Here is a 17,138-nt window from a genome sequence, read left to right on the forward strand (position 1 = left end):
GTAATTTCTTGAGATGAATGGGAATTTCCAAATAGTTCACATCCAAGGTTGGAAATACAATCAGGAGAATAGAAAAATTAATAAGGGAAAAAAGACTTGGATATCAGAGATATTCCAAAATATAAAAGTGAGTTACATAAATTGGATAAAGTCAAAGTTGAAATAGAAATTCCAAGAGAAATAGAAAAAGCATGGTCTACTTCCACAGTTTGATCAAAGATTGGCAACATTTTGCTCAGGCTTTGAGCTCTGCTTTCATGTATACTTCTTAAACCTTAGGATAATAGGCTTATTTATAGTTTCCTTTTGAAAGAGTATTTTTAGACCCCTCTTTAAGTCTTTATTTCTCAGACTGTAAATGAAGGGGTTCAGCATGGGGGTGACCACTGTGTACATCACCGAGGCTGTTGCACTCGAGTGTGAGCTGTGGGAAGCAGCAGAGCTAAGGTACACTCCTAAGCCTGTACAATAAAATAAGGAGACAACGGAGAGGTGAGATGCACAGGTGGAAAATGCTTTATACTTCCTGTGTGATGATGTGATTCCACGTATGGAGGAAACTATCTCAGAGTAAGAGTAAATAATACCAGTGAGGGAACCACCAGCCATCAACACAGCTACAAAATACATCACCATGTTATGGAGAAAGGTGTCAGAATTGGCAAGTTGGATCATCTGATTGAGTTCACAGAAGAAGTGGGGGATTTCTAAGGCTGTACAGAAGGACAGTCGCAACATCATTAAGCTTTCTAACAAGGAATGCAGGACACATATGATCCAGGATGCTAGCACCAGCAGTCCACAGAGCCGGGGGTTCATGATGACCATGTAGTGCAGGGGGTGACAGATGGCCACAAACCGGTCATAGGCCATCACGGTCAGGAGGAAGATGTCTAATCCTATAAAGAGTGTAAAAAAATGCATCTGGATGATGCAGCCTTCATAGGTGATGACTTTGCTCTGGGTCTGGATGTTCCACAGCATCTTTGGGATGGTGGTGGAGGTGAAACAGATGTCTACAAAGGACAGGTTGGAGAGGAAGAAGTACATGGGGGTGTGGAGGTGGGAGTCAGAGATGACGGCCAGGATGATGAGCAGGTTTCCAAACACTGTGATCAGGTACATGGAGAGGAAAAGCCCAAACATGAGGGGCTGCAGTTCTGGCTCCTCTGAAAATCCCAGAAGAAGAAATTCTGAAACTGCTGTTATGTTCCTTGGTGTCATGTGGTGGAAGTGACTACTAGAAAAGGGGAATATATGATTAACTGTCACACAAGTGGGCATTACTCACATTGTTGAAATGTTGCCATTTATATTTCCCATTAAGAAATTAATTTCAATATTTTGTTCGTGGATTTGGTCCCCTTTTTAAAATCTTCTGTGTTATCTCTAGTTAGCAGACATATCCCGCTCTCCTTTTCCCCCCAGATGTCATGTATTCACAGTTCTGATAAGAAACTCTTTCATGCACTTGAGGAATACAAATTGAATTGAGAAAATGCTCCAGGCACTTACTATGCAGGGAGTGCAGGGTGCTGAAAAACCAAAGCTCCCAAAATCTGGTTATGGAGACAGAATAAAAGTAAGTAAAAATTATTTAGCATGTCAGATGGTGACAGTGTTATGAAGACAAAAAAAGGAGGTATAAAGGAGAGAGTGAAAAGGGAGTTCTATTTTTTTTAATGCATGTTCAGGTGAGACCTGTGAACAAGGGGATATTTGAACAAAGACCTCAAGGAAGATAGAACCAGTGCATGAACAAACCTGGTAAAGTGTGCCTGGGCAAGGAAACAGACAGTGCAAAGAAATTCCCTGAAGAAGGTGTTTAAGATGTTCTAGTCCCAAAAGGGGGCCACCCCGGTGAAGGAAATGAACAGGAGGGAGAGTGAGAAGTGATGGTGGCAGAGAATGTTGAGGAATGAGGTAGCCTCCCCGCTGCTGCTGAAACTTCAATTCACAAGGGGTCCCTTGTCCATATTTTGTATCTTCTGCATTTTAGGAAATCCAGTATAAAAAACTATATGAAACAAAATTGAAGGAAAATGCAATATAATAATTATAATTTAATAATATCACTAAATCAATTTTAAATTACAAAAGACTTGGAAATAAAATAATTGACAGCAAGTTTTAAAAAATATAAGATAGAAGCACTAAGTTATAAACTTCCTCTTACATAGAAATATATGGATTCAAATATGCATATGAAAAATAATTTAGTCAAATGTAAAGAAGAATGCCTTCCAAATGGAAACTGAACACAATGCAACTTTTTGAAACAGACCTAATCACAGAAGAATGAAAGGACAATAAGAATTCAGATGTGGAAAGTAGTTGCAATTATGTATAAAGCATGATTTATGAGCACCAAATATGTAGAAGTGTATTCATTTTCATTTTTGTTTAAGGCAAAGATTCGCAAGTAAAAAAAAAAAATGAAAACTCAATTCTTTCAGCTAAATTTTTTTTCTTAAGCAAGGGAGAGAACATAATATGACTGACACATTTTATCACACAAAATTTATAAACTCAGACATTCTGCACAATTGTACACATGCATAATCTAAGTGGCAAACAACAAACCTGATGATAAAAAGTCCAATTCTTAATTTGAAAGAATATAATCAAAAACAGGAACAAAAACATGCTGAATTCACTATACAGAAGTGAAGGACCTGTAGAGGCAATTTTAAATAGAGGAAGTAATGGGCTAGCTAACCTACAAATACAGTCAGCCTCACAGGGAATGAAATCTTTGCGAAGTAAGATGACTAACATGCCCATTTTCACGTAATCAATTTTTTTCATTTGATTGTTAAGAGAGAGGAGTAACTGTGAAATGTATGTCTCATGGACTGCTGTTACAAGAAAAAGTTTGCCACCCTTCGTTTACCTGGATCTCACTCATCAGAGTCAAAATGTTCCGTCTTAAAAAAAAAATCTCCCATCACCGTACACCCTTTCACAGCTAATACGCTGTATCTTTACTCCAGTTAATTGCAAGAGTCCTTGGACTGAAGTTCTACTTTTAGTGGAAGCACCTTACACCTCCCATTCTCTCTTCTAATTGGGCTTCCATGCCCATCATTTAATGGTCAACATGGACCCTTGCTTTGTTGAGTTCAATATTCTATTTTTGGCATCATTAATCACTACATTAATTAGCCAAGCAAACAAAGATCCACAGAGGTGTCAGCTCTGGGCTAGTCTGAATTGGTTCTCAAGTGAACTCAGGTAAATGTTCTTGGCTGCCATTCCCTTTGACCTCCTCCTGCAGTATTTACTGGGCTTTTGGATTCACCTGGGTGGAGTCTCTGAGAGAAAGGTCTCAGCAAAGATGTCCAGTTTCTTCTGGATGGGAATAGAAACTCTCTTTCCAGACAAGACAACAGGGTGGAGTTGAGCATTGGTCTCCTAGCCAGAGTTATGACTCCTAAAGCAACAACCGTATCTGACCCAGCCCAAGGTTGCACAGGCTGGGGGACTGCAGCAGAGGAGATATTTACAGCTCCCTGTGTCTGCTCATTAGCGCATCTCCCTCTTGTTAATAATACCTGTAATAATTGATTTCCCTGAGGGACATTCTTCTGGACAGATTGGAAAATTTTCCTGCTCATTCTCTGCTCTAGGAGACAGTATTACAAGCCAGACGAATTCAGTATTGATTACTCCTTCCATGATCTCTCTTATATTCCAGACGAATGAGCCTTGAGGCCTCAGCACCTCATCCCAACCCTGAGTTCAACTTTTCTCCCGAGTTTATGTTTGAGAATTCTGTTGATTAGGCTCCTAATCAAAGCATTTACTTCTGGTGGGTCACATCTCCTGATAGCTCTAGAAAATTACTATTCTCATCTTCAAGAAGTGGTATAGTTTTTTCCTTTAATACAAAACCTTGGGCAGTACACTGCTTGGATTCATGACAGTTTTGCCAAAATGATTAGGAACTTCATACTTGTGGCACCAGTTAAGAGCTGTCAGTCTCTCATTAGAAATTTTTTTTTTTAATTGAGTTATAGTCAGTTTACAATGTTGTGTCAAATTCCAGTGTAGAGTACAATTTTTCAATTATACACGAACATACATATATTCATTGTCTCATTCTTTCTTGCTGTGAGCCACCACCAGCTCTTGTATATATTTCCCTGTGCTATACAGTATAATCTTGTTTATCTATTCTACATGTGCCTGTCAGTAGAAAATGTTTTTAATTGTAAGAGAACACGTAGATTTTAGTACCTTGTAGGGATTGTAAGATTTAATTTTTAGAAAACTCCATCCTATGAGGTAGTACTATTATGAACTCCATTTTCCAATGCAGACATGAGACTTGAAAGAAAGAGAGAAAGGACAGAAACTCCAACTCCTCTGCCTCTTCATCCATATTTAGAGGACCGTGTGAATAAATTAGCCCCACCTAGATAATCATGGCTAATCTTCTTGAGGCCAGCTTATTAGAAACTTTTTTCCTGTATCTTTGTAGTATAAAGTCTGGAAGAGATTTTTTTTCCCCTCTCAAGATTGTTTTGGCCATTTGGGGCCTTTTGTGGTTCCATATAAATTTTAGGATTATTTGTTCTAATTCTGTGAAAATATCATGGTTATTTTGATAGGGATTGCATTAAATCTATAGACTGCTTTGGGTAGTATGGCCATTTTTTTTTTAGATGTCTTTATTAACTTTATTGATTTAGAAAAAACAAAACAGTGACAACTTTTCATACTTAATAAAACTGAGAATAAAGCATCTTCATTAAATCAAGAGTAGAAAATATAGGGTATTAATTATTAGATTTTCAGCAAAATTGCAGGTGATATTTAATTTTAAATTTTAATATTTAAACAATATTAATTTTTCCAATCTAAGAGCATGGGAGTATCTTTCCATTTCTTTTATCATCTTCAATTTCCTTTGTCAATGATTTATAGTTTCCAGAGTGTAGGTTTTTCATCTCCCTGCTTAAGTTTATTCCTAGGTATTAAATTCTTTTTGATGCAATTTTAAATGGAATTGCTTTTTTCTTTCTCCTTCTGACATTTCATTATTAGTGTATAGAAATTTATATTATATAGATTTTTAATATATTAATCTGTACCCTGTAATTTTGCTGAATTTATTTATTGATTCTATAGTTTTTGAGTGGAGGCTTTAGGGTTTTCTATATAAAGTATCTTTTGTTGTCTACAAATAGTGACACCTTTACCTCTTCCATTTCAATTTGTATGCCTTTTATTTCTTTTTCTTGCCTGATTCCTGTGGCTAGGACTTCCGATATTATGTTAAATAAAAGTGGCAAGAGTGGTCATCCTTGTCTCGCTCCAGAGTTTAGAGAAAAACTTTTCAGGTTTTCATTGTTGAGTATGATGTTGACCGTGTTTGTCAAAAATGGCCTTTACGATGTTGAGATATGTTCCTTCAACACCAACTTTGATGAGAGTGTTATCATAGATGAATGTTGAATTTTGTCAAATGCTTTTTCTGCGTCTGTTGAAATGATCATGTGATTTTTATCCTTCCTTTTGTTAAAGGGGTATATCACTTTGTAATTTGTAAATGTTGAACCATCTTTGTGATATCGGAATAAATCCAATTGATCATGGTATATGATTCTTTTCATATAGTGTTGGATTCAGTTTGCTAATATTTTGTTGAGGATTTTTTTGTCAAGGATTTTTTGATCTACGTTCATCAAAGATTTTAGCCTAGAACTTTCTTTCTTTATGCTGTCTTTGTCTGGTTTTGGTATCAGGGTAATGTTGGCCTTGTAGAATGAATTTTTTGCAATAGTTTGAGAAGGATAGATATTAGTCCTTCTTTAGATGTTAAGTAGAATTCCCCTGTGAAGCTGTGCAGTCCTGGAGTTTTGTTGCTGGGAATTCTTGTTTTTTAATTACAAATTCAGTTTTACTCCTAGTGATTTATCTGTTCAAATTGTCTGTTTCTTCTTGATTCAGTCTTTGCATGTTGTTTGTTTATAGACCTTTGTTCATTGTTTTCTTGGCTGTTCTATTTGTTGGCATACAACCGTTCATAGTATTCTATTTTTTGTTTGTTTGTTTGTTTGTTTGTATCTCTGTGGTATTAGGTGTTATTTTTCCTCTTTAAATTCTTACTTTTATGATTTCTGTCCTCTCTCTATTCTCGTTGGTGAGCCTGGCTAAAGATTTATCAGTTTTGTTTATCTTTCCAAAATCTTTCTTTTATTGACCCTTTTATTGTTTTCTTTAATTTCTATTTTTATTTCCTCTCTATTCTGGAGGGCCATGTGCACAAATGTGCACTGGATATCTGTGGGGGAGGCAGGTACTTCTGGGTGCCCATGAGGTGTCCTAGCCCTCTCTTAGCAGTTGGTGCTGGATATTGCCCCACTATCAAAAATATATGTATATTTTTTTGATCTGTCTTCTCAGGCAAGGCAAACAAAAGCAATAACAAACAAGTAGGACAACATGAAACTGAAAATCTTTGCACAGTGAAGAAAACTATCAACTAAATGAAAAGACAACCTACTGAATGAGAGAAGATAATTGCAAATGGTATGTTCAACAAAGCATTAATATCCAAAATATACAAAGAGCTTATAAACTTAGCATCAAGAAAAACCCCAACCCAATTAAAAAATGGGCAGAAGATCTGAACAGGCCTTTTCCAAAGAAGACATAATGTTGGCCAACATACAAATGAAAAGATTTTCAACAGCACTAATCATTAGGTAAATGAAAATCAAAACCACAAAGAGATACTCCTTCATATCTGTCAGAATGACTATCACCAAAAAGATAAGAAATAACAAGTGTTGGTGTGAATATGGAGAAAAGGGAACATTTGCGCACGGTTGGTGGGATTGTAACTTGATGCAGCCATTATGGAAAACAGTATGGAGGTTCCACAAAATATTAAAAATAGAATTTCCATATGATTCAGCAATTTCACTTCAGGGTATCTGCCAAAAGAAAACAACAACAACAACAAAAAAACTAAATCAGAAAGATATCTGCACATCAGTGTTCATTGCAGCATGATTTACAATAACCAAGATATGGAAGCAACCTAAGTGTCCATCAATAGATGAATGGATAATAAAAGCATGATATATACATGATATATACAATGGAGTAACAGCCTTTAAAAAAATTAAATCTTGATCTTTGAGGCAACATGGATGGATGCAGAACGTATTATGCTAAGTGAAATATGTCAGACAGAGAAAGACTCTCTTACATGTGGAATCTCATTTTCATTTGGAATATGAAAAACAAAACAAAAATCAATGACTTGCTATAAATCACAGTAGTGAGTTACAGTCCAAAATATCAGAAAAAGCAGTTATGATAGTAATGTGCAAAGGAAAATTAGGTACAAAAGTGAATATTGTATCTCAGATTTTCCTCTATTATAAAATTTATGTAAAATGTTTTGGTCATCAAGTGTACTTTTTTTGATAGGAATAGTTTTAGTAAAATCATTTTGTTGATTTGGGAATTATTTTAGTAAAAGGAAAGAAAACTATTTGGTATGATATATGCAATTTGAGAAAAAGTATTTTTAAAAAATCCATGTTGTTTCATTAAGGTAAAGTGGAATTTCCAAATATTTCTGATTCAGTACTGGCTTTGGCAACACATATATCAAGTATTTCTGAATCATTGTTGAAATAAATTTCGGAAAGTAAGAATTAAAAAAAGGAACATCTGATGGATATCAGAGACAGCAGAGAGCTTAATAAAATGAGTTAACATAAATTGAATAGAGAAGTTGAGTTTGAGTTCAAAGAAATAGAAATTCCAGAAAATAATTAAAAACAGCAAATTGTCCTTCCATATTCTGATCAAAAAATGACAATTTCTAATTCTGAAGCTCTGACCTCGCAATAATGGGTGCTTTCTTGGTTTTAGGACATGGCCCTTATACAGTTCCCTTCACAAACAGTGCTTTCAGAGCCCTCTTCATGTCTTTGTTCCTCAGACTGTAGATGAAGGGGTTCAGCAAGGGTGTGACCACGCTGTACATCACTGAGGCTGTTGCACTTGAGTGTGCACTGTGGGTAGCAGCAGAGCTAAGGTACACTCCTAGCATCGTGCAATAAAATAAGGAGACAATGGAGAGATGAGAAGCACAGGTAGAAAATGCTTTATACTTCCCCTGAGCTGATGAGATCCTACGTATGCAAGAAACTATTTTAGAGTAAGAGTACATGATACCAGCAAAAGGACCACCACCCAGCAGGACAGCTGCAAAGTACATCACCATGTTGTTAAGAAAGGTGTCAGAACAGGCAAGTTGGATCATTTGATTGAGTTCACAGAAAAAGTGTGGGATTTCCAAGTTTGTGCAGAAGGACAATCGTAACACCATTAAGCTTTGTAACAAAGAATTCAGGAGACACATGATCCAGGACACCAGAACCAGCAGTCCACAGAGCCGGGGATTCATGATGACCATGTAGTGAAGGGGGTGACAGATGGCCACAAACCGGTCATAGGCCATCACGGTCAGGAGGAAGATGTCCAGCACTGCAAAGAGTATGAGAAAATAAATCTGAGTGATGCAGCCTTCATAGGTGATGACTTTGCTCTGGGTCTGGATGTTCCACAGCATCTTTGGGATGGTGGTGGAGGTGAAACAGATGTCTACAAAGGACAGGTTGGAGAGGAAGAAGTACATGGGTGTGTGGAGGTGGAAGTTTGACGTGATGGCCAAGATGATGAGCAGGTTTCCAAACACAGTGATCAGGTACATGGAGAGGAAAAGCCCCAATATGAGGGGCTGCAATGCTGGCTCCTCTGAAAATCCGAGAAGAAGAAATTCTGAAATTCGTGTAGCATTGTCTGTTTGCATGCAATGAAAGTGACCTCTGGAAAAGAAGGATATAACATGGCTAATTTCTGCACAAATGTGCATTACTCAAATATTAGAAATGCTACAATTTATATTTTGCTGCCAAAATTAATTTTAATGTTTTGTGTATGGATATGATCCCATATAAGGGATCTTTGTACCCCTTCTGATCTGGAATTTTTGTCCCAGTTAGTTTTTTCCCTAAGGGACATGTGTTTGACAGTTTTAATGAGAATTTCTTCATGTAATTCAGGAATGTAATATGAGGCCTGATCATGTTTTAAGCATATCGAGGCAATGGGTGCTGAAGAACAAAGTCCCTACCATTCAATCGTATATATAATAAGACTATATAAACAAATAGTAAAATTATATAACATCCCATGCTGACCGGTGGTATGAAGAAATAGAGAGGAGATATAAAGGAGAGACTGAGTTTATGTGGGGACATATGTGCCCAGCAGAGGGAATGGTCGGCACAAAGTCCCCGAGGAAGGTGCTTGTTTCAAACATTCAAGTCAAAAAAAGTGAAGCCAGTGTCGCGAGGTGAATAAACATGAGAAAGATTGATGAGAGATGATGTCATGCACGTTGAAGCGGGAAGTGGCCTCTCTCCTACTCCTGAAACCCAGGACACAGGGACTTCCACGTCTGTACTAAATCTTACACTTTATTAATCTTGTTGCAGAGGTGTCCCATGAATTGAAACAGACCCCCTGCTTAGTATCTCCCTTGACTGAGTCCTGGCCCCAGGATTGTAAGAGTCCCTTGGAATGCACAAGACCTCATACCCCTGTTCTGACAACTGCTCAACCCCGCAAGTCCCTCTCTCTCTCTCTCTCTCTCTCTCTCTCTCTCTCACACACACACACCCCATGGCCTCCTGTGTTGTATTATTTCCATGTGATTCTAGGTTCCAGCCTTATGGATTACACTAAGAATGGAAATTTAATGATATCAACAGAGATTAATAATTAAAATTTCAAAGACTTCAATAAAATAAAATTATAATATTGCTAGAATGCTTTCAGTCATTACTGTTGAATGAATCAATACTTTGGTCAATATGTGTTGACATTTACAACATGGCAAGATTATATTTCAATTTAGGTGGAAAAGTGTGGATTTTTAAGTGGCTATCTCTCTGGGAGAATATGAAATTGGTCCTCTCCCTCCAACATCATACAAAAAACAGGGATTACATACACCCTTAATGTAAGAGCAACCAATGCATTTTAGATGGACATCTAGAGAACCACACATACAATTTAGAGGTGGCAAAACCACCTCCAATAAAGCAAGAAACTGAGGAGCAAGAAGATAGATATATCTAAATAAATTAAAAAAATTTTTGGTCAAAAAAATATCCTCCAAAGTCAATTGAGAAACAATGATCTGTAGAAATATTTTGAAATGCTGAAAAGTGTGCAAAAATGGGCAAATAATATATGGGCATATAATAATAATAGGCAAATGAAAATGGTGACCAACTATGTAAAGTTTGCTGAAACTGAGGAATAGTTTAAGAAACAAAGGAATGCCTTTCACGCCCATCAGCCTGGGAAAAAGACCTAAAGAGCAGTCATACTGGTTGGAACTTTTAAACTGGTAGCAAAAGCTGTGCTCTAATTTTGCTGGCAGAAACAGAAAGTGTTAACAAGATTGGAAAACCACCCAAAGACAGCTATAAATAAATACAAAAAACTTTATTCTTTAACCTAGGTTTTCTCAGTCTTAATACTATTGATTTCCTGGACCAGATCATTTTCTGTTGCATGCTCTGTGCTGTATATTGAAGGATATTTACAGCATCCGTGGTCGCCACTCACCCAACTCCAGTGTGGAGACAAAAATGTCCCTGGGCACTGCTCAGTGTATCCCCTGGGAGAAAACTACCCCCTGATTAGAACCGCAGATTGAATTTAACAATCAACATATGTTTCTAGCATTGACATGACAGCAATTTAACGATAAATAATAGGAAAGACAATCAAAAGTGAGAATAGCACAGTTACACTGTAAAATATGTAACCACTGAAATAAAAACAGTTAATTAATCAAGCAGATGAACAAACAACAAACTCTTGCCTCTGGGCTGAGATGAACTGGCCCTCAGGTAATGATTGGTAAATGTTCTTGGCTTCCTTCTTCTCTGACCTTCTCACGCAGTCAAGTGGGTTACTGGACCTCCCTGGATGGGAACTCGGAGAGGAAGGTCTGTGAGGGGGGAGTCTGGATTCTTCCCTGGATGGCTGATGATGGAGACTAAGGCTCTGTCCTCAGACAAGGCAGCAGGAAGGAATGAAACATCAGTCCCCCAGCCAGAATTAGGAGAACCAACCAACCAATGAAAAATCAGATCTGTGCCCCTTCCAGCCCAAGTTTACACCGGCTGAGAGACTGTAGACGTAGAGATATTTATAGCTCCTTATATCTGCTCATTAGGCACATTTCTTTCTTGTTTTTTCAACCTCTAAGACGTAACTCCCTTGTGGGAAACTCTTCTGGAATGAAGAAAATTTTTCCTAATGATTCTCTGCTCACAAGAGACCAGGGTAAGGTAAAATGAATCCAGGTCTTTACTCTTTTTACTCCTTCCCCACGAAATTGCCTCCCTTTCAGGTCTCTACGTCTCCTATCACCCAGTCTGAACTCTGAGGTAGTTTTCCTCAAGTCGAAGACTGAGGAACCTGTCTGGATTAGGTCTCTTGTATATTCAAAGTATTGACTTATGGTGGGGACACAGCCCCTGCACGTCTGGACAATTTTAATTCTTCTTTTTAAACAAGAGAATTGAGTTCTTTTGATAATAAACAATGGGCACTGCATGCATTGTCAGCGTGAAACTTTTGCCATAACAAATAAGAAATTAGGAATTTTATAATTATGTCTCTGGTTTAGAGCTGTCATTTAGTCCTTCATTATTAAATGTTTGTTTACATTTAACAAGAGATATATTTAGGTGTTTTCTGTACTAAAACATGGGCTTCGCACCTCATAGGGATTGTTTGTTTTACTTTTTATAAACGTCTTATCCATGAGGAAGTACCTTCAGGAACTCCATTATCGATTGTAGAAATGGGGCTTCAAGAGGTTTAGTGATCTACCCAAAGTTAGTATCTGAGAACACGATGGGCTTTGATTGCATTCTGTCAGGATGCTTCTAGTTCTCAAAATGGAAGCCACTGGTTTTCAAACAGAAATGTTTTTTCCCCCTAAAGAATGCTTGGCTTATCTAACGCGATGCTGCCTATAATCTGCAGGAAAGCACCCACAACCATTATCTGCCCAAATGTCGACAGTAAAGGACAAGGAAACCTATTCTACACCAACATTTCTTCCACTTCAGTGTCTCTGTGGCTCAACAAAAATCCTACCACAAATGCAGAATCTGAATCAGCAGGTCTGGGTGAGCCCAGAGGTTCTGTATTTCTAACAAGCTCCTGGGTGATACGGATGCTGCAGGTCCCTGTCAGTGGACCACTCTGAGCAGCAAGGCTGGATCCTGTGATAGAGTTAGGGGCAGGTGGTTAAGGTCTTCTGCACCAAACACCTCCTTTGCATAGAAGTTTCAAGGAAGAGCACATTCATTAATTCCAGAGGCTCCGGTAAATTCTGTGTTTACTTCTTTGTATGACAGTCCTTGAATGACTCAAAACGAAACATACCTGAGAAAGATTTTATAACAGACAGAATAGGTCCTCCAACATACGAATCTCAACCACCAGAATATGTTACTTTTATTTTAAACCAGGAAGGACTGAGGTTGCAGCTTGAACAGGGTTGCTAATCAGCTGACTTTTAGATAAAAATATTAGCCATGATTATCTAAGTGGCACTAAAGTAACCACAGCGGTCCTCTACCTGCTGATGAGGGACACAAAAGATTTGGTGTTAGAGAGATTTTGAAGATGGAAAAAGGGCCAGAAGCCAAGGTATGCAGATGGCCAGAAATACAATTGGAAATTGGAAAGGAAATAGATTCTCTCATGAGTTTTTTGGGAAAACTCAGCTCTGCACACATCACTTTACAAGTTGAGGTGAATTTCATACATGACATAATTTTAGTTTCAGGTGTAACGCAAACGACTTCAATCATTGTGCACACTCCAAGGTACAGAGGCATCCTGGAGCACAGTAAAGGAGGGTGTGAGGAAAATGGCCACCTTCCAAGGTATCTGGAAATATTTACAGTCAGCGCACTGATGTGTGCTCAGCTAGAAGCCTGCCCCTGAGGCTGCAGGGATGATGATAAGGGCATAAGCCTATTTCACTGGAAAACTGAGCTTCTGGGTCAGTTATGTCTTGCTGTGCCCTGAAGGTGGTCGCTGTTTAAGAACTCTTCCTCCTTTGGTTATAGTCCTGTGGGGCCTCTGAATAGAAGCCCCACTGTCGTACTGAGCCAGGTGATGTAAGGATGGACCAGGACCTGGAAGCAGCTGCGAAAATCAAGAGGGCCGACGAAGGGCGTAAGCGCCTTTGTGGGAGGTACCAGCAAGCTGGAGCGAGGCAGAGGAGGGTGCAAAGACTGCACCCAGCAACCTCTGTTCCCTGAGATCACCTCCTTAGGCCTTTAGGAGGAACACGCCAGGCCAGAAGCCTGCCCCTCAGGCCAACGTTCCTGGACAAGCAAACAGGCCTCTTTTACTCAAGAAGACTGGAGTGTGATTCAGTCTGCTGCCTGTGCAGTGCCCTGGGGATGGGAGTCTGGAAACAACTGTTTTTCTGATTTTTGTGATCCAGTTAGGAATGCCAGTCCCCTTGGCCTCCAGAGTCAGGGACTCACAGGGTGTCCCCTGGACCGCTGCCAGATAAGCTGGTGCACCTGATGTGTGCCAAAGCTCCCCTATTGTTTTCAAATATTCATGTTCTTCGCTTGTATCCTCTCCAATGTTCTCTCAAGTTTTCTTCCTACATAAAAGATAGAACCATAAGTGCATCTGTGTGTGTACATATGTAGTTATGAGTATGCTGATTTGAAAGAAATGTGTGTACAGATAAGCACACACATGTGAATGCACACAACTTTACATCTGAACGTTTTCTTTGGATTCCACAAAATACATCCACTCATTTCTATTATTTCTTGCAGCATTCCTCGGGAGTTGTGTTTATTATTCCACATTACCTACAAAATGAGGATTGAGGTTCAGGGAGATTAAAGTTTCCACAATTGCATTAAGAAGCCTTTAGAGTTACTGTGCACTTTCTTGAATTATACACACAAGGGAACATGCAGTATGGAGTGTAATTTTTGTACAGTTCATTTGATTCATCATTTGAAAATGTGTGTGTATAGTATGTAATTATTTTCCAGTGAATCACTTTGAAGTCTAAGGGTGCATTGGTCAGAGTAGGATCTAGAACACAGCTGATTCACACTGAGCAGTGACAGGAGATATCTCTTCTAAGTGAGGAGAAAGAAAAATGTCGTAGAAATAGTAGAAGCAAATTAAAGGAATTCTAACTTGGCACTCTTTTTCTGTAAAATAGAAGATGAAACTAGACAGAGAAATAGAGTAAACGGATCACAGTGGATCAAGTGGGAAGGGCACCTGCCACGCACATCACGGATGAGCCTTAGAGAAACAATGTAGGGTTTCATAGCTGAGTGTCCCCTCGTTAGGAGCTCAGCGGAGCTCAGAACTACTCCCCACCTTGCAATCTCATTTGGTAATAAAGGCATCATATTAAATCATTTGCTTTTAGGATGACTTGCTAAGCAGAGACAGCTAACTGATACAAAAACCAAAGTGAACAGAATGAGGACAGTCATAATTACCACTGATTATTTTTGGCATCTCTTCCTGCATCTGGAAAGAGCTTTCATGGTCACTCTGTTGGTTGAGTTTATTTCAGAAAGCTGTATTTGAATGCTCTCATTGGCGTTCACTTCCAGGTAAACGGAAGAGGTCGAGGGACGTGTATGTTTGTGCAGAAAAATTGGTGATGCTGATTTACATGACTGGACAGGAATTCAAGGTCTCTGAGTCATTTTTTGATCGTGAGCATTAACAGAGCTGTTTAATGGAAGATAATGGTAATGATCATTCACCATTCCGCTCCTGGTTACGACAAAAGTGTAGACAGGGGGCTATACTTCCATTAGAGCAATGAAAGGAGTCATTTTATAGGTAGAAGTGGAAGTTTTCAAGCAGAAACAGGAAGATAACTCAATAAAAATTAGAAAAAAGGCAAACAATCTTTCACTAATATGTATGAAGCTCTCCTTACACATGGACATCTATCCTCCATCCTCCAGTAAATATACAGCATGGAAAATCAATATTTGGCATAGTAATACAATGTATCAGTTACAATTTAGCTTCATGTTGAAGGTCATCTGTGATTCTAAGGTCATCTTAGGTGAATCTATTTATTAAAGTTTGTCTCTTAATGGGGACTCCTCTTGCAGACGTGTATCTGATAATCATTTTGAGAGTGGGTAAGGCAGGCCTTGCGGACACTAAGCTAAGAAAGAACACGATCCCAATGAGGAGAATAAGAAGCAATGGCCCCTGTAAATCACAGTAGTATGTTACAGTCCAAACGGTGAGAAGGAGCAGTTAAGGTAGTGATGTACAAAGGAATGCTGGATATAGTAGTGAAAATAATGCCTCAGATTTTCCCCTGGTATAAAATTACACAGATTGCCTCAGTCTTCAAATATATGGGGTTTTTAAAAAATAGGATTACTACAACTCAACAGTTCTTTTCAAAAACTAATGAAAAAAATATTTGGTATGACCTATGTGATTTGAGAAGTTATTCTTAAAAACAGAAATCCATGTCGTCACATTAGGTAAACAGGAGTTTCCAAATATTTCTGATACATGGTTGAAGTAAATTTGGGAAAGTAGGAATAAGACAAGGAGAAGCCGTTGTGTGTCAGAGGCAGCAGAAGGCTTACTAAAGAGAGTCCCGTAAACTGAAGAGAGAAGTTACAGTCACAGAAATGGAAATTCCAGGAATTTAATTTTTTAAAAAGAGCAAGTTCTACTTCCACTGTCTGATCAGATAGTCACAACTGCCCTCTCTGCGGCTTTGAACACTTCAGTCACGGGTTTTCCATCCCTTGGGTGACGTTTGGCCCTTATACAGTTCCCTTCACGAACAGCGTTTTCAGAGCCCTCTTCATGTCTTTGTTCCTCAGACTGTAGATGAAGGGGTTCAGCAAGGGTGTGACCACGCTGTACATCACTGAGGCTGTTGCACTTGAGTGTGCGCTGTGGGTAGCAGCAGAGCTAAGGTACACTCCTAGCATCGTGCAATAAAATAAGGAGACAACGGAGAGGTGAGACGCACAGGTGTAAAATGCTTTATACTTCCCCTGAGCTGATGAGATCCTACGTATGCAAGAAACTATTTTAGAGTAAGAGTACATGATACCAGCAAAAGGACCACCAGCCACCAGGACAGCTGCAAAGTACATCACCATGTTGTTGAGAAAGGTGTCAGAGCAGGCAAGTTGGATCATTTGATTGAGTTCACAGAAAAAGTGTGGGATGTCCAAGTGTGTGCAGAAGGACAGTCGCAACATCATCAAGCTGTGTAAAGAGGAATTCAGGACACTCAAGATCCAGGACATCAGAACCAGCAGCCTATAGAACCAGGGGTTCATGATGACCATGTAGTGCAGGGGGTGACAGATGGCCACAAACCGGTCATAGGCCATCACGGTCAGGAGGAAGATGTCCAGCACTGCAAAGAGTATGAGAAAATAAATCTGAGTGATGCAGCCTTCATAGGTGATGACTTTGCTCTGGGTCTGGATGTTCCACAGCATCTTTGGGATGGTGGTGGAGGTGAAACAGATGTCTACAAAGGACAGGTTGGAGAGGAAGAAGTACATGGGTGTGTGGAGGTGGAAGTTTGACGTGATGGCCAAGATGATGAGCAGGTTTCCAAACACAGTGATCAGGTACATGGAGAGGAAAAGCCCAAATATGATGGGCTGCAGTTCTGTTTTCTCTGAAATTCCGAGAAGAAGAAATTCTGAAAGTCGTGTATCATTGCCTGGTTTCATGTGGTAGAGGTGACTTCTAGGAAAGAGGAAAATAACATGACTAATTTTCACAGCCATGTGCTTTACTCACATGTTTGAAATGCTATGACTTATATTTTGCAGTTGTGAAATTAAATGAAATATTTTGTGTATGAATATCATCTACTTTAGGAGATTCCCCTTTGTCATCGCTGATACAAAATTTTTGTCCCAATCAACTCCTTCCCTAAGGGGTAATGTATTCTATAGTTTTCATTAGAAAAGTTTCATGCATTTCAGGAATATAAACTGAGG

At 38.8% G+C, this 17,138-nt stretch overlaps 3 protein-coding genes across 3 annotated transcripts; all 3 read right to left on the reverse strand.

Moving 5' to 3' along the window:
• Nucleotides 1-255: 255 nt before the first annotated feature.
• On the reverse strand, nucleotides 256-1,356 carry LOC102524035 (olfactory receptor 7A17). Its single transcript, XM_032466354.1, has 2 exons — nucleotides 778-1,356; nucleotides 256-492 (listed from the first exon to the last, which is right to left on the reverse strand). Exons 1-2 carry the CDS (start codon nucleotides 1,282-1,284, stop codon nucleotides 256-258), a joined length of 744 nt encoding a protein of 247 aa, XP_032322245.1. The 5' UTR covers nucleotides 1,285-1,356.
• Nucleotides 1,357-7,906: 6,550 nt separating this feature from the next.
• On the reverse strand, nucleotides 7,907-8,746 carry LOC102524290 (olfactory receptor 7A17). Its single transcript, XM_032466355.1, has 2 exons — nucleotides 8,389-8,746; nucleotides 7,907-8,103 (listed from the first exon to the last, which is right to left on the reverse strand). Exons 1-2 carry the CDS (start codon nucleotides 8,738-8,740, stop codon nucleotides 7,907-7,909), a joined length of 549 nt encoding a protein of 182 aa, XP_032322246.1. The 5' UTR covers nucleotides 8,741-8,746.
• A 7,186-nt stretch (nucleotides 8,747-15,932) lies between these two features.
• On the reverse strand, nucleotides 15,933-16,865 carry LOC102524556 (olfactory receptor 7A10). Its single transcript, XM_006189389.2, has one exon. The coding sequence runs from the start codon at nucleotides 16,863-16,865 to the stop codon at nucleotides 15,933-15,935; it is 933 nt and encodes a 310-aa protein (XP_006189451.2).
• Between the last annotated feature and the right edge of the window lie 273 nt (nucleotides 16,866-17,138).

The sequence above is a fragment of the Camelus ferus genome, chromosome 22 (assembly GCF_009834535.1).
Source record: "Camelus ferus isolate YT-003-E chromosome 22, BCGSAC_Cfer_1.0, whole genome shotgun sequence".
NCBI classification, from domain to species: Eukaryota; Metazoa; Chordata; class Mammalia; order Artiodactyla; family Camelidae; genus Camelus; species Camelus ferus.